This window comes from Pelodiscus sinensis, chromosome 1 (genome assembly GCF_049634645.1).
Source record: "Pelodiscus sinensis isolate JC-2024 chromosome 1, ASM4963464v1, whole genome shotgun sequence".
Taxonomy (NCBI): domain Eukaryota; kingdom Metazoa; phylum Chordata; order Testudines; family Trionychidae; genus Pelodiscus; species Pelodiscus sinensis.
In genome coordinates this window covers 329041890-329064302 of record NC_134711.1, presented here as the reverse complement: position 1 = coordinate 329064302, position 22413 = coordinate 329041890, and the positions used below count along the sequence as shown (strand labels likewise).

The 22413-nt window shown below is 45.7% G+C and overlaps 2 protein-coding genes across 2 annotated transcripts; both read right to left on the bottom strand.

The window, feature by feature from the left end:
* Positions 1-2115: 2115 nt before the first annotated feature.
* On the bottom strand, positions 2116-3063 carry LOC142829265 (olfactory receptor 52R1-like). Its single transcript, XM_075928531.1, has one exon. The coding sequence runs from the start codon at positions 3061-3063 to the stop codon at positions 2116-2118; it is 948 nt and encodes a 315-aa protein (XP_075784646.1).
* A 13266-nt stretch (positions 3064-16329) lies between these two features.
* On the bottom strand, positions 16330-17277 carry LOC142829263 (olfactory receptor 52R1-like). The gene has a single exon (XM_075928422.1). The coding sequence runs from the start codon at positions 17275-17277 to the stop codon at positions 16330-16332; it is 948 nt and encodes a 315-aa protein (XP_075784537.1).
* Positions 17278-22413: the final 5136 nt, after the last annotated feature.

The following is a 22413-nucleotide window of genomic DNA, read 5'->3' as shown; positions in this document are numbered from 1 at the left end:
TGTTTACTAGCTCAAACTGAAAGGGCTGTACAGGCACACGCTGTACTGATTTGGTTCCCTATAGCTCACTGTTTACACGGATGTGCTTTTTAGAATTCCAGTGTGGTGTTCCCTGGTAAATCAGTGAGAAAACAGAGATGTGTGGCTGTAGTTATTTGTTGTTTATTAGATTCCTCCTTTTTAGGAAGGACTGCACCTCCACTGATCCCAGTACAATAGTAACCCCACTGCATGGAATAAAACCCAGAGGGTCAGTAAGAAGATAAAAACATAAGAATGGCCATGCTGGATCAGACGAAAGCGTCATCTAGTGCAAAATCTTGTCTTTCAATGGTAGCCAATACCAGATGTCCCAGAGGGAATAAACAGAACTGAGATCCATCCTCTGTCACCCATTCACCGCTTTTGGCAAATAGAAGCTAGGAATACCATCCCTGCCCATTTTGGTTAGCAGCCAATGATGGACCCATCCTCTATGAGTTTATCAAGCTCTTTTTGAACCCTGTCGTTAACTCCTGGTTTTCACAGCATCCACTGGCAAGAAGTTCCACAGGTTAACTGTGCTTTGCATGAAGAAATACTTCCGTTTGCTTTTTTGTTTAAAACGGGCTGCCTATTAATGTCATTTGATGACACCTCATATTTTTCATTAAATATGGGAAGGTCTACATATATTTTTCCATATTTACTTTCTCAATGTCAGTCACAACTGCGTACCTTTCTATAACATCCCCCCTTTGTTGTCTCTCTTCTACCTTAAAAAGCCCCAGTCTAATGAACCTCTCAGCATACACCAGCTGTTCCAGACCCTTGCTCACTTTGATACCATTTTCTGAACCTTTTCCAATGCCAATATGAATGTTTTGAGATGAGGTTACCACATCTTTATGCAGTATTCAAGATGCGGGTGCATTGTGGCTTCACAGAGAGGCAATGTGGCATTTTCTGTCTTTTTCTCTGTCCCTTTCTCCACGAGTCCCAACAAATGGTTTGCTTTGCTGAGCATTGTCTGTTCAAGGCCAGAGCAATGGTGACGGGGGTAGCTCTACCACTGCTTTCTTGTGAAGCCTTGAGTAAATCATCAGACCCCTGAGAGGCTCCATCCACCCATAGCACGGGGATAACGCCAACTAGCAGCAGAGCCAAAGAGCTTCTAGACGCAGTGACCAGAAACACCTTCCACGAGGGTAGGTCAGACGAAGCTTCGCCCTTGGGCATCGGCCCCTTGTCAATGGGCGTCCTGTGGATGTGGAATGGGAGCTGTGGACCCCTGTAAATACCTGGCTAATGGAAGGTTTGCCATTTCTCTCCCTCCCTGTGAGCTACCAAAGCCCCCCTTACCTCAGATGACACTGGGGCTTACCCTCCCATCTCTCTTCACAGCTGCCCCGCTCCCTTCTCAGCTCATCCCTCGCCCTCCCGTGAGGACCAGGACCCTGCCAGCAACAGGCCCCCAACCATGAGAACCCACACAGAGCGAAAAGCTACGGAACCAAAGCCACACAAGAGTTTCTCCCTTCGGGGCTTTCTAGCTGAGTTTTCGGGCCCACCAGCTCTGTGATGCTCAGCCTCTCTGATCTGCCTCACTGACCTGCCACCAGCCCTCCGCTGCTTTTATACGGCTTCCCACTCTGCTCCTGACTGGCCTGTCGACCTCGGTGCTGCGTCCTCACTGCCAGCTCCTATTCGGGTTGTAGAGTCACAGGGCACCCAGCAGGGTGGGTAAAGAGGTCACCATGGCAAGCAAGAGGTTGAGGCAGGGGAGAAAAGGCAAACCACTGGGGAAGGCTTGAGGGAGAAGAGGCAGAATGCAGGTGGCAACTTTGGGGAAGAGATGGAGAAGGCAGAAGAGCCTGAGGGGAGTAGGCGGGCGGGGATCAGGACTGAAGGCCTCCAATTATCAGCAACTAGAACTCAGGAAAACCTATGAGTGAAGGAGTTCGACATCTACCTCTTCCCCAGTTACTCATGACAACACAGGACAGTCTGGCCGAGAAAAGGTTTAATCTCTTTTTGAGTGCACAGTCCGTGATTCAGAGGAGGAGGCCTAGCACCGTTTCGCCAGCCAGCTCTCAATGGAGCTCAGTCTGAGAGCCAGAGCCCCCAGAGAATATGTTAGGTCCCTTTATAGGTAAAGAACTGGAGTACCCTGCCCCAGATCTGTTTGATTGTCGCCCCATAGATGACGGGGTTCAGCATGAGGGGCACCAGGAGGCATACGTTGGAAACGAGAATGTGGACATGAAGGGGCACAATCTGGCCAAATCGGGACATAAGGGAGGAGAAGACATCGGGGATATAAAAGGCTAACATGGCACAGAGGTGGGAGATGCAGGTCCCAAAAGTCTTGTGCCGGGCTTCCTTGGTGGGGAGGCTGAAGACGGCCCTGAGGATCTGGATGTAGGACACGGCAATAAAAATCACATCCAGACCCATCACACAGAAAAGCAGAAAGAGGCCGTAGTAATTACTGAAACGAGTGTCAGCACAGGCCAGGTTCACCAAGGATACATGCCTACAGTATGGTTGGAGGATAATGTTAGTTCTGCAATATGGCCACCTCCCTGCAATTAAAGAATAGGGCATTATGAGTATACTGCCACGCAGCACCATGGCCAGGCCGATCTTGGCCACTACCTGGTTTGTGAGGATGGTGGAATGTCTCAGGGGAAGGCAGATGGCCACGTAGCGATCGAACGCCATGGCCACGAAGATCCCAGACTCTATCACTGAAGAGCACTTAAAGAAAAACATCTGGATAAGGCAGGCATGGAAATTGATCTCCCTGGAATCGAACCAGAAGATTGCCAGCATTTTGGGCAGGATGGAGGTGGAGAGCATAATGTCAGTGAGGGCCAGCATGCAGAGGAAATAGTACATGGGCCCATGGAGGCTCCGATCCAGCTTCACAATGAACATAATGGCAACGTTCCCCAAGAGAGTTATGGCATAGATGGCGCAGAAGGGGATGGAGATCCAGACATAGGCTCCCTCCAGTCCAGGAATGCCCATCAGGATGAAGACGGAGGGGTTGGTGAAGTGGGTGGTGTTGGAAACGGACATGGAGTATGGAAGAAAGGAGATGAAATCTGAAGCAGAGCCGAGTCTTCCGCATAGACCATGTGTTCCCCTGACTTCTTGTATGTGCCCAGTCTCTGGAGTGATGGTCGCAGTACCAATGCCTAGATGGCGAGAGAGAGTGTTAATATGGGACACAACATGCACTACTGGAGCTTGTTCTCATGAATGAAGAAGGTTGGTCGCACTTCACACACTGAAAAATGGTATTGTCCTTATTCGGAGGAATGAATTGTGCACAACTATGTCTGCTAGTGCCAATTCACCCAGGCCAGGTCTACACAACAGGAGAAGTTCGAAGCAAATAGGCAACTCCAGCTTCCTAAATTACATAGCTGGAGTTGATGTATCTTACAATGCATTTCCACACTGTCCATACAGCATATCCTCATTAAAATCAGGAATACTGGCACCCTCTGAGTCCTAGACCTGCTAAATCGAACCCCGGAAGATTGGTCGCAGCAGCGTCAGTCTTCCACATAGTGCAGACATGTCCCTAGTATATCTAAAGGATATTGCAGGTATAATGAGGGATTTTCAGGATGGGCATTGTCCATATGTGGACAGACTGAAAACTCTGGGACTGTTTAGTTCAGAGAAGATACAAAGAAGGGGGCAATAGAGCAAAATAATGAATAGAACGAATCACATTCAAATGGACAGAGAATAGTTTCCAACTAGGAATGTTCATAGAGACATGGACTTTCAGGGGGTAGCAGAGTTGTCTGTACAGGATAAACTTAAAAAAACAACAATTGTTCAAGTAGCACTTTATAGACTAACAAAATATGTAGATGGTATCATGAGCGTTTGTGGGCACAGCCCGCTTCTTCAGATGAAAGGAGATTTGAGTTTAGGTTGTGCAGACTCAAAATAAATAGGGCAGAAGTGGGGAGGGGGCGGGGTTAGAAAAAAAAGAGGGGGGCAGGAAACAAGTAGCAGAGGGTATGGAAATATTAGAAGGAAAAACAGGAAGGCAGAACTGGCAATCAGTAAGCACCTGAAGACTGGATAGTTAAAACGAAGCTAATAAGGATCAAAGGCGATAGATAGGAAGGGTACTAATGGAAAAATCTACACAAAGAGCTATGTGCACTTTCATTGAATGTTGGGTTGATAATGTCCCAGCCATCCCTCATCTTGATTGAGGCCATTTGCAGGAGAATTGAACTTGCGGATGAATTGTAATTCCAACACCTCTCTGTGTATTTGACCTGTAGAATTTGTGCTTCAAAAGGCTAATTCCCCAAAGCAAAGGGAATGAATCAGCAAAATTGATCAGGAGGAAATTTCAGACAGAAACTGAGACAGCAAATAATACACACCGGAGGGTATGATAAATGATATGGGATGTTAAAAATATCAGGGAAAATCCAGGATTGGCAGGGCTATGAATCTAAATTCAGAGGCTACTAAGTAAGGGTATGTCTACACTACCCCGCTAGTTCGAACCGCAAATGAAGCCCGGGATTTGAATTTCCCTCATTCCACGAGGAGTAACAGTAGTTCGGACTAGGAAGCCTAGTCCGAACTACCTAGTTCGCTACACGCGGCACGGGGTTCGAACGAGCAGGGATTTAAAAATGGCGGCGCCCAGTTTATGCAAATGAAGCCCAGGAAATTCAAATCCCGGACTTCATTTGCAAGTACGGTATGCCTACATTACCCTCCTAGTTCAAACTAGGAGGGTAGTGTAGACATACCCTAACTGTTTACCAAAAACATAAAATAGTAGTCAGCCAATTCCTAGAGGGGGAAAGGAAAACTATTAATATGCAGAAAAGGAAGACAGATCTGTGCTGCATGGGAAAGAAGCGGCTATGAGGGACCCCTGGCACATGAGATGTTGAAACACTTCCCAGTTCATTAGCCGTTAAGTAGGGTGTTAAGCAGCATCTGCAATAGAATCATAGAATCGTGAACTCCAGAATTACGGCATGACTGATCGACCACACATCCGATTTGGAGCCAGAAGAAAACTATTAAGCACCAACAGAGTCAAACCAAACCAAACCAAATAAACAAACAAACAAAAAGGCAAATACAGGACAGCTTTGTGTTAAAAGTTGCATGTGGAAAAAGTGGAAAAGCTGGTACTGGGAAGAAGATAAACTACACCTGTCAACAGTAGGGATTATGAAAAACCAGTCTTGCTAAATAAACTTAGTTTCATTCTTTAATTTCAGTCCATGTTTTATTGATCAAAGGAACAGCACAGCTGTAATAGATGTCCATTTTTCTGAAGAACCGGATTTAGTAGGAGAAAACATTCAGATTAAAAAGCCACTGTGTAAAACAGACTAAACGTAGCTGACTGGCAGTTTAGTAGGTCATTGTGAGTAACCAGGCCAGATTCTAGTGGGGTTTGGCCGGGATCACTTCTCAGCTCAATACTATTCAATATTTTCACCAATTGGCTGGAAGCAAATAGCAAATCACTGCAGATGCCCTGAAGATCAGCTGGGTGGTTACAAGGCAGAGGCCAGGGCAGGCAACCAATTGATCTGGAGAATTTGGTGAGTGGGGGCAATGAAAACAAAATGTATCAGTGCAGCCAAATGCAAAGTGATGCTCTCCGAAGAGGGGCTGTAGGCGGGTAGCACATACTAGGGCACTGGAGAATGGAACTCGGGGACCCTGAAAAGGACGTAGGGGTCATGGTGGACAACCAACTCAGAGTGAGCTCCCAAAGGGATGCTGAGGCCGAAAGAGCTGATCCCTGAAAATGTTCCCGATCTGTGTTATACGGGAAGCCAGACTGGATGATTTAATGATGCCTTCTGACCTTGCACTGAATGAATCTTAAGAACATAAGAATGGCCGTACTCGGTCAGACCAAAGGTCCTTCTAGCCCAGTATCCTGTCTGCCGACAGTGGCCAGCACCAGGTGCCCCAGAGGGGGTGGATCGAAGACAATGATCAAGCGATTTGTCTCCTGCTATCTCTCTCCAGCCTCTGACAAACAGAGGCCAGGGGCACTATTCCTTACCCATACTGGCTAATAGCCTTTTATGGACTTAACCTCCATGAATTTATCTAGCACTTTTTAAAACTGTGTTATAGTCCTAGCCTTCACAGCCTCTTTGGCAAGGAGTTCCACAGGTTGACTATGTGCTGTGTGAAGAAGAACTTTCTTTTATTAGTTTTAAACCTGCTCCCCATTAACTTCATTTGGTGTCCTCTAGCTCTTATATTATGGGAACAAGTAAATAACTTTTCTGTATTCACCCTCTCCACACCCTCATGATTTTATAGACCTCTGTCATATCCCCCCTCAATCTCCTCTTTTCTAAACTGAAAAGTCCCAGTCTCTTTAGCCCTCTCCTCATATGGGACCTGTTCCAAACCCCTAATCATTTGAGTTGCCCTTCTCTGAACCTTTTCTAATGTCAAAATATCTTTTTTGAGGTGAGGAGACAACATCTGTACACAGTATGCAAGATGTGGGCATACTATAGTTTTATATAGGGGCAGTAATATAATTTTTGTCTTATTTTCTATCCCTTTGTCAATACAGTAAACTTCCAATAATCCTACCCGGCAGCACCCCAGCTGCTCTGTCCCCGGCTGCCCCGATTCAGTTGCTGGTCAGTTTTAGCAGCAGCTGAATAGGGGAAGCTGGGGGCAGAGCAGCTCCAATGGTCTGGCTGCGCGGAGCACTTTCGGGTTCCTGATGGTGTCCTCTAGTTCTTCTATTATGGGAACAAGTAAATAATTTTTCTTTATTCACCCTCTCCACACCACTCATGATTTTATAGACCTGTGACAAGATCGCCGGCGAACCTCGGGTCTCCTTCTTTGCAGCGCCACTGACGATGCTGGTTATGCGGGTGTCACCCTTCCGGGCAGGGTGAGGGGTCCAGGCCCACCCTCTCTCCAGACCCCGACCCAGGGCCCTAACACCAGGAGTTCGACTCCTGATGGTAGCAGGTGGGGGGTCACTCCTAAACACACCTGCTCACGGGCTCCGCGACCCTCCCTGGGCCTATTCCACCCCGCCAGTGGGTTATGCCGACCATGCCAGGACCCCTGCCATGGGTCGAGAGCTCACCCTAAGCCTCCCCCTTTGGCCGTCACCCCTTCCTGCCCGTTCCCGGCGCAGTTCCTGGGGAGCTCCTCTTCCCCTCTCCAACCCCAAAGCCGGGCCTTCTTATCCCCGGCCCCCATCTGCCTCCCCCCCTCCACTTCCGGGTGCCCCGCCTTTCCCGTCCCAGTCACGCAGGTGACATCATCCGGCATCCCTGGCGCGCGGGGATGATCTCTGCCGCCCCCAATCTACTGGCGTGCCGGCGTAGCCGGGGCTAATCCGGCCGCCTCACCACCAGCGCTCGCGTCTCCCGGAGTCCGGGGGTGACGTGGTTGCCCCTCCCTGTCACAATACCTCTATCATATTCCCCCTTAATCTCCTCTTTTCTAAACTGAAAAGTCCCAGTCTCTTTAGCCCTCTCCTCATATGGGATCCCTTCCGAACCCCTAATCATTTGAGTTGCCCTTCTCTGAACCTTTTCTAATGCCAAAATATCTTTTTTGAGGTGAGGAGACAACATCTGTACACAGTGTGCAAGATGTGGACATACTATAGATTTATATAGAGGCAGTAAGATCATTTTTGTCTTATTTTCTATCCCTTTCTCAATAATTCCTAGCATCCTTTTTGCTTTTTCGAGTGCTGCTGTACACTGTGTGGATGTTTTCACAGAGCTATCCATGATTCCTCCAAGATCTCTTTCCTGATTAACTGTAGCCAAATTAGCCCCAATCATATGGTACGTATAGTCGGGGTTATTTTTTCCAATGTGCATTACTTTACACTTATCCACATTAAATTTCATTTGTCATTTTGTTGCCCAATCACTCAGTTTGGTGAGATCTTTTTGAAGTTCTTCACAGTCTGCTTTGCTCTTGACTATCTTGAACAGTTTAGTATCATCCGCAGACTTTGCTACCTCATTGCTTACGCCTTTCTCTAGATCGTTTATGGATAATTTGAATAGAATTGGTCCTAGGACTGACCCTGGGGCAACACCACTAGTTACCCCTCTCCATTCTGCAAATTTACCATTTATTCCGACCTTTTTTTCCTGTCTTTTAACCAGTTCTCAGTCCATGAAAGGATCTTCCCTCTTATCACATGACAACCTAATTTACACAAGAGCCTTTGGTGAGGGACCTTGTCAAAGGCTTTCGGGAAATCTAAGTTCACTATATCTGCTGAATCCCGCTTGTCCACATATTTGTTAACCCCTTAAAAGAACTCTACTAGATTAGTAAGACAGGATTTCCCTTTGATAGAAACCATGTTGACTTTTGCCCAACAAATTATGTTCTTCTACGTCTCTGACAATTTTATATTCTACTATTATCTCAACTAATTTGCCCGGTACTGACGTTAGAATTACCGGCCTGTAATTGCCAGGATCACTTCTAGAGCCCTTTTAAAATATTGGCATTATGTTAGCTGTCTTCCAGTCCTTGGGTACAGAAGCTAATTTAAAGGATAGGTTACAAACCACAGTTAATAGCTCCACAATTTCACATTTGAGTTCTTTCAGAACCCTTGGGTGAATGCCATCCAGTCCCGGAGATTTGTTACTGTTAAGTTTCTCTAGTTGTTCCAAAACCTCCTCCAATGACACTTTATGTGTTTATGTTCCTTTCTATTTACCTCACTAGCACTGGACTTCCACTTTTTAAAAGATGTCTTTTTATCTCTCACTGCTTCTTCTACATGGTCGTGAAGCCACGGTGGCTTTTTTTTAGGTCTCTTGCTATGTTTTCTAATTTGGGTTATACATTTAAGTTGGGCCTCTATTATGGTGTCTTTAAAAAGTTTCCATGCAGCTTGCAGGGATTTTACTCTAGTCATTGGGCCTTTTAATTTCTGTTTAATTAACCTCCTCATTTTTTCATAATTCCCCTTTTTGAAATTAAATGCCAGAGTGTTGGACTGCTGAGGTGACCTTTCCACCTCAGCAGTTAAGTGTTAAGTGTTAAATGTTAAGTGTTATAAAGCAAGTAGATCAGGTATTTATATTCACTACACATGAGCAAGGAACAGTCCATAACATTGGCCAAGGAGACATTACATAACATTGGAAGTCAGAACATACACAACTGATAACAGAAAATAATTTCTATAATCCATGTTACGCCTGTGGAACTCCTGCCCACTGGCATTCTGGAAGCAATGAGTTATGCTGTACGCGACTCACAAATGGATTTGCTCCTGTTGGTGACACTGATGGCACCAACTTTAGTGAAGGCTGTCTGGCAACTTCAGTTAGAAAACCTCTTTTTCATTCCCTTCTATGTTTGCCCAACCTTAAACATTTGGATGGAAAAATCCCACACTGGTGCCTGCTTCCGACTGAATTGAAAGTTTTAGGCATAATAATTTTAGTCAACTACCAGGCGAGTAGTCTAGTGCAGTGTGAAAAATCTTACAAACATTCCAGCAAGGAGCCATAGGTCCTCCATGCCTTCCAGAGGTTAAACTCAACTTACAGCCCCTCCTCCCCCAGCACCAACAGCTGTAAAATTTCTGAACTCTAAGAACTCTAAGAACACTGTTCTGGGTGACTGCTTCTTTCTTTCTTTCATGTTTCAGACATAACAATTCAGCTGACTTCTCTAAAAAAGCTAGGAAAAAATATGTCTTCCTCATGTTGTTCCAGCAGACAAAATAAAGATATACCCCCCCGCTGCAAATTTAACAGCCAGAGGAGTGCTGAAATGCAAGAGGAGAAGGTGGAGTCTCTGAGCATTCACACACCACTGGCATCTCTGTTATTTACACACTTCTTACTACAAAGGGAATTTTCTCTCAGTGAGGCCTGAGTAAATGATGGGTCAGGGCCTCAGAATTGGGCCAGTTATCTACTACCGACTGTCACCCTGAAGGAACCAATGTTCCACCGCATTGTGGCCACCTCAGGGCTGGAGAGCTAATGAGCTGGGCTGGGAGGGGGCCCACAGGAAAAAGAGACATTTTGGCCAGTGACTCTGAAGCAAACTCATCCCCGGTGGAAAGAGCCCTGGGATGTGTCATGGACGTGCAGAGCAGGAAACCCCATGGACTTACTCTGAGTCCCACCAATCCCACGTCGCACAGAGTCGTTTGAGCAGAGGAGCCCCTCAGCGAGAGATGGGTACCTGTGAATTCTGAGAGGAAATTGTCTTCCCTGAGCACCCCCCTTAGACATCCGTGTCCCACACTGTCACTCCATCGTCTGTAACAGCATCCCACGCCGAGAGCTGACACAGGGACTTGCGCCATGAATAATATAGCTCTGTGCAGTCCCAGTGGGGTTTGATCAACCTCACCAGGAGAAATGGTCACTTGGTGTAAACAGGTTGCACACGGGCCTGTCTGTGTGTCCCTGCTCTTCATCCAGTGTTAGGAGTAAACACTCATTAAGGGATCTTCCCAAAGTGAGAAGAAAACTCTTGGGCTCTGGGCTGAGTCTGAAAGGAATTGGCTATTCTGTGTATTTGTGTGTATTTTATAATTATAGTCAATTAGGAAAAAGAGCTAGCACTAAGGACTAGCTCTCCCTGGGTGTGACTACACAACACCCTTACCTCGAAATAAGCTATGCAACATGCGCTATGCAAATTGTGCAGCTTATTTTGATCTTATTTTGAAATAAGGCGCTATTCCAAAACCTCCCTTAAGCCTTGTGCAATGAGGTTTGCAGGGACGTTGGAATAGTGAGCACGTTATATTTCGATATTACGGGCTTACTCTTAAGATGTGGAGGTATCCCGAACTAGCTCTGCAGTGTAGACAGAGCCCATATGGCCTCATTCCCTATAAGTTCCCAGGAGGGATGGATAGAGAGGAAGGACGTCCGAATAATGAGCCTGTTGTATTTCAATATAATGGGCTTGCTGTTAAGATGTACAATAGCTATTGCGGGATACCAGAGGTGTTCTGAAATAGCTCCACTGTGTAGATATAGCCCATAGGGTCTCATTCCCTACACATTCCCAGGAGGGATGGATAAATCGGAGATTAAAAAGGTACAAAGACTGATGCCTGAGAGGAGACACTTTCTGTGAATACACACGGCTGTTGCTGAAAAACCAGCGATCTGTAATTATAATCGGTAACTATCTTCTTACTGGACAGCATCTTTTCATTGAAAAATCGTGAAATCACCTAGAAAACAAAAGTCATTATGGACAGATCCCTAGTATGAGCATAAATGCCAGCAAGGGAGGGTTAGGTTGGCCATTGGAAAAACATCCTAACTGTCAGGGTAGTTAAATACTGGAATAAACTGCCTAGGGAAGTCGTGGATTCTCCATCACTGGAAATATTTAAGAGCTGAATAGACAGGCATCTAGGAGGCATGATCTAGAGATTGCTTTGTCCTGCCATGAGGGCAGGGGACTGGACTTCATTACCTCTCAAGGTTCCTCCTGGTTCTGGTGTTCTGTGGTTTTATGATTATACGGATAAGTAAACTGAGGCACGGAGACACATAACTTGGCCAAAAATAACACATGGAATAAATTGCAGAATGGCCGACAGGACCGAGCAGTCTGGACTCTGGCTGGGCCAGGGTATTGGGTGGAATGCATCAGAAAGGCTGGAAGAGGGAGGCCTTTGCTGTCTCTCAAGGTGAATTGGAGATTTCCAGAACCAGCTAGCATGTGCGAGCTCCCTTCTCCTGGTAAGATTGAATTGCGGGTTGCTTATAGATATATTTTCTTACAGATTTCTTATTCCCTTATTATTTTAATTATATTCTCATTTGAAATGCTTGTAATAGGTTTACATTAAAATAATTTGGCTGTAATGGTTTAAAACAAATAAAAGGAAGTTCCTCTTCACACAGTGCACAGTCAACCTGTGGAACTCCTTGCCTGAGGAGGTTGCGAAAGCTAGGACTATAAGATGGTTTAAAAGAGAACTAGATAAATTCATGGAGGTTAAGTCCATTCATGGCTATTAGCCAGGATGGGTAAGGAATGGTGTCTCTAGCCTCTGTTTCTCAGAAGGTGGAGATGGATGGGAAGGGAGAGATCGCTTGGTCATTACCTATTCATTTCACTCCCTCTGGGGCACCTGGCATTGGTCACTGTCGGCAAACAGGATATTAGGCTGAATGGACCTTTAGTCTGACCCAGTATGGCCGTTTCTATGTTCTTAATGCAAGGGGCTTGTAGGCCACATCCCGTATGTTGAGCTAAGGCAAAGCTAGCATACACACGTCTGGGCCCTTTCACCTTGAAAGAAAAGTCAACATGTATGTATTTGGGACCGTTCGTCTACACAAATAAAACAACCTTGAAAGGCATAGGAGCTTCAAATTATATCCTCAAAATGTACATATACACGGCAAAGTGGAGAAACCTGAAATAATTGATTCAGACCCAACCGAGGTACCGGTAAGGAGAGAAATACCAAATGTGGCACCTAACCACAAACAGCGCCAAGGTAACGAACTGATGCCCCTGATAATAATGGGAGATCAATGATAAACCGATCTACAGAGAAAAGACACGTCACAATTCGTGAAGTGCGGAAACACAAACGAGGGAAACATCCTCTACTGAATGTGCATTAAACATACCAATGCCAGTGGAACAGATTATAGACCTGGCATCCTGGCCTGTGGGCTGGAGAAGAAGGAAATGCCATTTGTGGGAGGTCCAAGACCGTGGCCCACTGGCGACGAAGGAGAAGGAGATGGTGATGAGGAAGATGATGGGTTACCCCTCATGCGATTCACCAAGGGATGCTGTGAGTGTAGGGAAGTGCAGATGAACATTCTCTGTCTTGTTAGGTTGCGGGGGTTGGGTCTGTGCTAAATATATTTGTAACGGGTTGAGGTCATGGAAGATCCCTTGGAAGTGCGTCCCGGAGAGCTGACACGGCCACTGCCACTCGCCTTCCTGCTCTTTGGAGCGTCTCACTACCCAGTCCTGGTGGGCCAGTTCCTCCGGTCTCCCCCAGCCGAGGCCCCGAGCTGAGATCACGGCACCCCACTAGAAGCAGTAGACACTGAGGTCCCACTTGATGACTTTCCATTTACACATGTAAAAACCATAAAGTGTTCACAACTCCATGTGTCTAATTTTACACACAAGAGTGAGACACACACCAAAGTAAGATAAACAGAACCCGCGGATCGTGACAGGAAGATTGGTGGGTGACACGAAGTAATTCACTCAAAGCACTTGAGTTAGGTATATATATGTCCATACGTCCATTTCATAAAGCATGTGGAGGGTTCTGTCATAATATGAATAAGTTGTATTTGTAAATACACACGAGTTCCTATAGTGTGAGTGTGACAATTGTACATCAGGGTTTCCAGCTACTGAATAATTGAAACACCGGGCCTGATCCTGGGAGAAGAATTTGTCCACATGCAGAGCTATCACTTGAAATTCATGCTGCACTGGGAAGTCAAGATCTGCACCAAACGCTCTCCACTGATTTGTACCGTGCAGAGAATCGCAGAGGGTGGCACCCACTTACAAAAGCTGAGGATATGCCCAAAGTCATGCAACTGGTGGCAAGGGGGAAGCAGAATCTAGTGAGCTGGGGATGATGAATCCCAGATCAGCCATGAGCATACCGGGTGACCTTGGAGAAGTCACTTCCTCTCTCCGGACCACAGCCTCCCTAGATATTAACTGGAGATATTTACCTAGTATTTCTAGCTCAAACTGAAAGGCTAAGTCTAGACTGGCATAATTTTCCGGAAATGAAACTGAAAAGTTTTCCGTTAAAAGCATTTGCAGAAAAGAGCTTCTAGATTGGCATGGAGCTTTTCCGCAAAGCACTTTTTGCGGAAAAGTGTCTGTGCCAATCTAGACGCACTTTTGCGCCAAAAAGCCCCAATCGCCATTTTCAAAATCGGGACTTTTTTGCGCAAAACAAATCTGAGCTGTCTACACTGGCCCTTTTGCGCAAAAGCTTTGCGAAAAAGGGACTTTTGCCCAAACGAGAACAGCATAGTATTTCTGCAAGAAGCACTGATTTCAGACAGTAGGAAGTCAGTGATCTTGCAGAAATTCAAGCAGCCAGTGTAGACAGCTGGCAAGTTTTTCCTCAAAAGCAGCTGGTTTTGCGGAAAAACTTACCAGTCTAGACACAGCCAAAGTGTTTACTAGCTCAAACTGAAAGGGCTGTACAGGCACACGCTGTACTGATTTGGATCCCTATAGCTCACTGTTTACACGGATGTGCTTTTTAGAATTCCAGTGTGGTGTTCCCTGGTAAATCAGTGAGAAAACAGAGATGTGTGGAAACCTGTTTTTTGTGGCTGTAGTTATTTGTTGTTTATTAGATTCCTCCTTTTTAGGAAGGACTGCAGCTCCACCGATCCCAGTACAATAGTAACCCCACTGCATGGAATAAAACCCAGAGGGTCAGTAAGAAGATAAAAACCATAAGAATGTCCATGCTGGATCAGACGAAAGCGTCATCTAGTGCAAAATCTTGTCTTTCAATGGTAGCCAATACCAGATGCCCCAGAGGGAATAAACAGAACTGAGGTCCATCCTCTGTCACCCATTCACCGCTTTCGGCAAATAGAAGCTAGGAATACCATCCCTGCCCGTTTTGGTTAGCAGCCAATGATGGACCCATCCTCTATGAGCTTATCAAGCTCTTTTTGAACCCTGTCGTTAACTCCTGGTTTTCACAGCATCCACTGGCAAGAAGTTCCACAGGTTAACTGTGCTTTGCATGAAGAAATACTTCCGTTTGCTTTTTTGTTTAAAACGGGCTGCCTATTAATGTCATTTGATGACACCTCATATTTGTCATCAAATATGGGAAGGTCTACATATATTTTTCCATATTTACTTTCTCAATGTCAGTCACAACTGCATACGTTTCTATAACATCCTCCCTTTGTTGTCTCTCTTCTACCTTAAAAAGTCCCAGTCTAATGAACTTCTCAGCATACGCCAGCTGTTCCAGACCCTTGCTCACTTTGGTACCATTTTCTGAACCTTTTCCAATGCCAATATAACTGTTTTGAGATGAGGTTACCACATCTTTATGCAGTATTCAAGACGCGGGTGCATTGTGGGTTCACAGAGAGGCAATGTGGCATTTTCTGTCTTTTTCTCTGTCCCTTTCTCCATGAGTCCCAACAAATGGTTTGCTTTACTGAGCATTGTCTGTTCAAGGCCAGAGCAATGGTGACGGGGGTAGCTCTACCACTGCTTTCTTGTGTAGCCTTGAGTAAATCATCAGACCCCTGAGAGGCTCCATCCACCCATGATACAGGGATAAGGCTGACTAGCAGTAGAGCCAAAAATCTTCTAGACGCAGTGACCAGAAACACCCTCCACGAGGGTAGGACAGACGAAGCTTCAACTTGGGCATCGGCACCTTGTCAATGGGTGTCCTGTGGATGTGGAATGGGAGCCGTGGATCCCTGTAAATACCTGGCTAATGGAAGGTTTGCCATTTCTCTCCCTCCCTGTGAGCTACCAAAGCCCCCCTCACCTCAGATGACACTGGGGCTTACCCTCCCATCTCTCTTCACAGCTGCCCCGCTCCCTTCTCAGCTCATCCCTCGCCCTCCCGTGAGGACCAGGACCCTGCCAGCAACAGGCCCCCAACCACGAGAACCCACACAGAGCGAAAAGCTACGGAACCAAAGCCACATAAGATTTTCTCCCTTCGGGGCTTTCTAGCTGAGTTTTCGGGCCCACCAGCTCTGTGATGCTCAGCCTCTCTGATCTGCCTCACTGACCTGCCACCAGCCCTCCGCTGCTTTTATACGGCTTCCCACTCTGCTCCTGACTAGCCTGTCGACCTCGGTGCTGCGTCCTCACTGATGGCTCCTATTTGGGTTGTAGAGTCACAGGGCACCCAGCAGGGTGGGTAAAGAGGTCACCATGGCAAGCAAGAGGTTGAGGCAGGGGAGAAAAGGCAAACCACTGGGGAAGGCTTGAGGGACAAGAGGCAGAATGCAGGTGGCAACTTTGGGGAAGAGATGGAGAAGGCAGAAGAGCCTGAGGGGAATAGGTGGGGCCAGGATCAGGACCAAAGGGCTCCACTTGTCAGCAACTAGAACTCGGGAAAACCTATGAGTGAAGGAGTTTGACACCTACCTCTTCCCGAGTTACTCATGACAACACAGGGCAGTCTGGCCGAGAAAGGGTTTAATCTCTTTTTGAGTGCACAATCTGCGATTCAGAGGAGGAGGCCTAGCACCGTTTCACCAGCCAGCTCTTGATGGAGCTCATCATGAAGGCCAGAGCCAGGAGAAAACCTTAGGTCCCTTTATAGGTAAAAAACTGGAGTACCCTGCCCCAGATCTGTTTGATTGTCGCCCCGTAGATGACGGGGTTCAGCATGAGGGGCAGCAGGAGGCATGTGTTGGAAACGAGAATGTGGACATGAAGGGGCACAATCTGGCCAAATCGGGACATAAGGGAGGAGAAGACATCAGGGATATAAAAGGCTGACATGGCACAGAGGTGGGAGCTGCAGGTCCTAAAAGTCTTGTGCCGGGCTTCCTTGGTGGGGAGGCTGAAGACGGCCCTGAGGATCTGGATGTAGGACACGGCAATAAAAATCACATCCAGACCCATCACACAGAAAAGCAGAAACAGGCCATAGTAATTACTGGCAAGGGTGTCAGCGCAGGCCAGGTTCACCAAGGATGCGTTCCTACAGTATGGTTGGAGGATGATGTTGGTTTTGCAATATGGCCACCTCCCCGCCATTAAAGGAAGGGGCATTATGAGTATACCGCCACGCAGCACCACAGCCAGGCCGATCTTGGCCACTACCTGGTTTGTGAGGATGGTGGAATGTCTCAGGGGATGGCAGATGGCCACGTAGCGATCCAAAGCCATGGCCATGAAGATCCCAGACTCTATCACTGAGGAGCACTTAAAGAAGAACATCTGAGCAAGGCAGGCACTAAAATTGATCTCCCTGGAACTGAACCAGAAGATTGCCAGCATTTTGGGCAGGATGGAGGTGGAGAGCATAATGTCAGTGAGGGCCAGCATGCAGAGGAAATAGTACATGGGCCCATGGAGGCTCCGATCCATCTTCACAATGGACATAATGGCAAAGTTCCCCAAAAGGGTTAAGGCATAGATAGCGCAGAAGGGGATGGAGATCCAGAGATAGAACTCCTCCAGGCCAGGAATGCCCATCAGAATGAAGACAGAGGGGTTGGTGAAATGGGTGATGTTGGAATCTGACATGTGTAGGAAAGAAGGGAGTCGAAATCTGAAGCACAACAGTGTCTTCCGCATGTACCGTATGCTCCCGACTTCTTGTATGTGCCCGGTCTCTGAGGTGTTGGTAGCAATACCAATGCCTAGATGGAGAGAGAGTGTTAATATAGGACACTGTTTTGTTCAGAAAAGATACAAAGAAGGCTGCAATTGAGTAAAATAATGAATGGAACTAATCCCATTGAAAAGGACACAGAATAGTCCCCAATTACTAGTCTTGCACAAGAAGCCTCATGTGCAAGAGTTTTTGAGCAAAAACGTCTTGCGCAAGAGTGCATCTATACCTCAAAGTGCATCACTTTTGCGCAAGAGCGTGTCCACACTGCATGGTTGCTCTTGCGCAAGAAAGCTCCGATCGCCATCTACGGAATGACCATCAGAGCAGCTGTGCTTTTTTGGATAGGCTGTATTTGTGCAAGAAACCCCTGTGGAGCATCCACACTTACCTTTTTGTTTAACAGCCGTAATGTAAAAAGGAGTTATGCCTCATAGCAGGTTAACCTACACCGCAAAAAGCCCTCTGTTCTGCTGTTTTACTGTCAATTTCCTTGTGCAAAAGTGAGCTTGAGGTGTGAACACTCACCTTGTGCCAAAGTGAACTTGAGGTGTGAAGTTTTTGTGCAAAAATGGTGGTTTTTCTGCTAAAACCCTGTAGTGGAGACATAGACCTACTTCCATAGATACATGGTTCTTCAAAAGGCTAATTCCCCAAAGCTAAGGGAATGAATCAGCAGAACTGATCAGTAGGAAATTTCGGAGAGAAACCGTCTGAATTCTTTACAGTTCCATAAAAAAAAAGTAGACAACTTTGGACAATAAACAAACAAACAAATAACCATGATTCAGTGGCAAAAGTGAAATAGCAATTAAGGTGAAATACAATATCAAATATATGGGAAAAAGAGACAAGAAATAATACACACCGGAGGGTGTGAATATTGATATGGGATATTAAAAATATCAGGGAAAATACAGGATTGGCAGGGCTATGGCTCTAAATTCAGAGGCTATTAAGTAAATTTTTACCAACAATATAAAATAGTAGTCAGGCAATTCCTCGAGTGGGAAAAGGAATCCTATTAATTCTTTAGAAAAGGGAGATGTGTTGAAGAAACAAAATTTGTGCTGCATTTAGAAAGAAGCGGTTATGAGGGACCCCTGGCACATAGAATCATAGAATACTAGGACTGGAAGGGACCTCAAGAGGTCATCGAGTCCAGTCCCCTGCCCTCATGGCAGGACCAAATACTGTCTAGACCATCCCTGATAGACATTTATCAAACCTACTCTTAAATATCTCCACAGATGGAGATTCCACAACCTCCCTGGGCAATTTATTCCAGTGTTTGACCACCCTGACAGTGAGGAACTTTTTCCTAATATCCAACCTAAACCTCCCTTGCTGCAGTTTAAGCCCATTGCTTCTTGTTCTATCCTCAGAGGCCAAGATGAACAAGTTTTCTCCCTCCTCCTTATGACACCCTTTTAGATACCTGAAAACTGCTATCATGTCCCCCCTCAATCATCTCTTTTCTCAACTAAACAAACCCAATTCCTTCAGCCTTCCCTCATAGGTCATGTTCTCTAGACCTTTCATCATTCTCGTTGCTCTTCTCTGGACCCTCTCCAATTTCTCCACATCTTTCTTGAAATCTGGTGCCCAGAACTGAACACAATACTCCAATTGAGGCCTAACCAGCGCAGAGTAGAGCGGAAGAATGACTTCTTGTGTCTTGCTCACAACACACCTGTTAATGCATCCCAGAATCATGTTTGCTTTCTTTGCAACAGTATCACACTGCTGGCTCATATTCAACTTGTATTCAACACTATAACCCCTAGATCCCTTTCTGCCAAACGCCTTCCCAGACAGTCGCTTCCCATTCTGTATGTATGAAACTGATTGTTCCTTCCTAAGTGGAGCACTTTGCATTTGTCTTTATTAAACTTCATCTTGTTTACCTCAGACCATTTCTCCAATTTGTCCAAGTCATTTTGAATTATGACCCTATCCTCCAGATTAGTCACAACCCCTCCCAGCTTGGTATCATCTGCAAACTTAATAAGTGTACTTTCTATGCCAATATCTAAATCATTGATGAAGATATTGAACAGAGCCGGTCCCAAAACAGACCCCTGCAGAACCCCACTTGTTATGCCTTTCCAGCAGGATTGTGAACCATTAATAACTACTCTCTGAGTATGGTTATCCAGCCAGTTATGCATCCACCTTATAGAAGCCCCATCTAAGCTGTATTTACCTAGTTTATTGATAAGAATATCATGTGAGACCGTATCAAACGCCTTACTAAAGTCTAGTTACACCACATCCACTGCTTCTCCCTTATCCACAAGATGCGTTATCTTATTAAAGAAAGCTATCAGTTTGGTTTGACATGATTTGTTCTTTACAAATCCATGCTGGCTGTTCCCTATCACCTTGCCACTTTCCAAGTGTTTACAGATGATTTCCTTAATTACTTGCTCCATTTTCTTCCCTGGCACAGAAGTTAAACTAACTGGTCTCTAGATTCCTGGGTTGTTCTTATTTCCCTTTATATAGATGGGCACTATATTTGCCCTTTTCCAGTCTTCTGGAATCTCTCCTGTCTCCCATGATTTTCCAAAGATGATAGCTAGAGGCTCAGATTTGTTGAAACACTTTCCAATTCATTAGCAGTTAAGGAGGGTTTTAAAACCATGGCATAATGAACTACAGAGTTACAAACTGACTGATCGACCATGCAGCCGATTTGGAACCAGAAGAAAACTATTAGGCACCAACAGAGCCAAACCAACACAACACAAACAAACAAACAAACAAAGCAAATACAGGACAGCTCTGTGTTAAAAATTGTATGTGAATAAAGTAGAAAAGCTGGTACTGGGAAGAAGATAAATTACACCTGTCAACAATAGAGATTATAGAAAACACGTCTTGCCATATAAACCCAGTTTTAGCCTTTAATTTCAGGACCTGTTCGATTGATCAAGGGAACTGCACAGCTGCAATAGACGTCAATTTCTCTGAACAACTGGATTTAGTAGGAGAAAACATTCAGATTAAAAAGCCACTGGACAGTATCAGGAGATCACATGTAAAATTGACTAAACCTGGCTAACTGTCAGATCTCAGAAAGCCATTGTCAGTAGGTTATTGTCAGTAACTAGGCCAGATTCTAATGGGGTTTGGCCAGGATCACTTCTCGGCTGAATACTATTAAATATTTTTATCAATTGGCTGCAAGCAAATAGCAACTCACTGAAGATGACCCGAAGCTCAGCTGGGTGGTTACAAGGCAGAGGCCAGGGCAGGCAACCAATTGATCTGGAGAATTTGGTGAGCTGGGGCAATGAAAACAAAGTGATGCTCTCCAAAGAGGAGCTGCAGGTCTGTAGGAAATACTAGGGCACTGGAGAATGGAACACGGGGACCCTGAAAAGGACGTCGGGGTCATGGTGGACAACCAATGCAGAGTGAGCTCCCAAAGGGATGCTGAGCCTGAAAGAGTTGATCCCTGAGTAAATGTTCCCAGTCTGTGTTATACAGGAAGCCAGACTGGATGATCCAATGGTGCCTTTTAACCCTGCACTGTATAAATCTACCCATTCAGAAAGTAGATCGGGCATTTATATTCACTGCACATGAGCAAGGGGACAGTCAATAACATTGGAAGTCAGAACATATAAAACCAATAAGAGAAAATGGTTTATATAATTTATATTTGGCCTGTGGAACTCCTGGCCACTGGCATTTTGGAAGCAACGGTACATGACTCACAAATGGATTTACCAGTGTCGGTGACAGTGGTGACACCAACTTTAGTGAAGGCTGTCTCACAACTTCAGTTAGAAATCCTCTTTTTCATTCCCTTCTATGTTTGCCCAACATTAAACATTTGGATTGAAAAATCCCCTGCTAAGTGTCTGCTTCTGAAATGAAAGTTTTAGGTATACTAATTTGAGGCAACTATCAGGCAAGTAGTCTAGTGCAGTGTGAAAAATTCTTACAAATGTTCCAGCAAGGAGTCAGAGCTCCTCCATGCCTTCCAGAGGTTAAAGTCAAATAACAGCTCCCCGCTCCCCCCCCCAACAGCTGTAAATTTTCCGAACTTTAAGAGTTTTGAAATAAAATGTCATGTTCTTTCTTTCTTTCTTTCTTTCTTTCTTTCTTTCTTTAGAAATAACAATTAAGCTGACTTCTTGAATAAACCTAGGAGAAATGTGTCTTAGCCATATTGTTCCAGCAGACAAAAGAACATAAGAACATAAGAACGGCCGTACTGGGTCAGACCAAAGGTCCTTCTAGCCCAGTATCCTGTCTGCCAACAGTGGCCAGCACCAGGTGCCCCAGAGAGGGTGGACCGAAGACAATGATCAAGCGATTTGTCTCCTGCCATCTCTCTCCAGCATCTGATAAACAGAGGCCATGGACACCATTTTATCCCCTGGCTAATAGCCTTTTATGGACCTAACCTCCATGAAATTATCTAGCTTCTCTTTAAATTCTATTATAGTCCTAGCCTTCACAGCCTCCTCTGGCAAGGAGTTCCACAGGTTGACTACACGCTGTGTGAAGAAGAACTTTCTTTATTAGTTTTAAACCTGCTACCCATTAATTTCATTTGGTGTCCTCTAGTTATAGTGGGAAATATATACCCTCCCACTCGCACCAAATTTAGAGGAGTGCTGAAATAGGGCATTTTCCCTCAGTGTGCCTCAGCAAATGATGGGACTCAGAATTGGGCCTAGTATTTTACATTTCCTACCGACTGTCATCCTGGAGAAGCCAATGTGCCACTGGAATGTGGCCCCCACAGGGCTGGAGAGCTAATGAGCTGGAGTAGGAGGGGGCCCAAAGGAAAAAGAGACATTTTGGCCAGTGATACCGAAGCAAACTCATCCCTGGTGGAAAGAGCCCTGGGATGTGTCATGGCCGTGCAGAGCAGGAAACCCCATGGACTTACTCTGTGTCCCACCAATCCCACGTCGCACTGAGTCGTTCGAGCAGGGGAGCCCCTCAGCGAGAGATGGGTACCTGTGAATTCTGAGAGGAAAGTGTCTTCCCTGAGGACCCCCCTTTGACAGCCGTGTCCCACTACT

Coding starts and splice junctions, on each gene's coding strand:
- LOC142829265 (XM_075928531.1), bottom strand. CDS start 3,063: ATGTCCGTTTCCAACACCACCCACTTCACCAACCCCTCCGTCTTCATC.
- LOC142829263 (XM_075928422.1), bottom strand. CDS start 17,277: ATGTCAGATTCCAACATCACCCATTTCACCAACCCCTCTGTCTTCATT.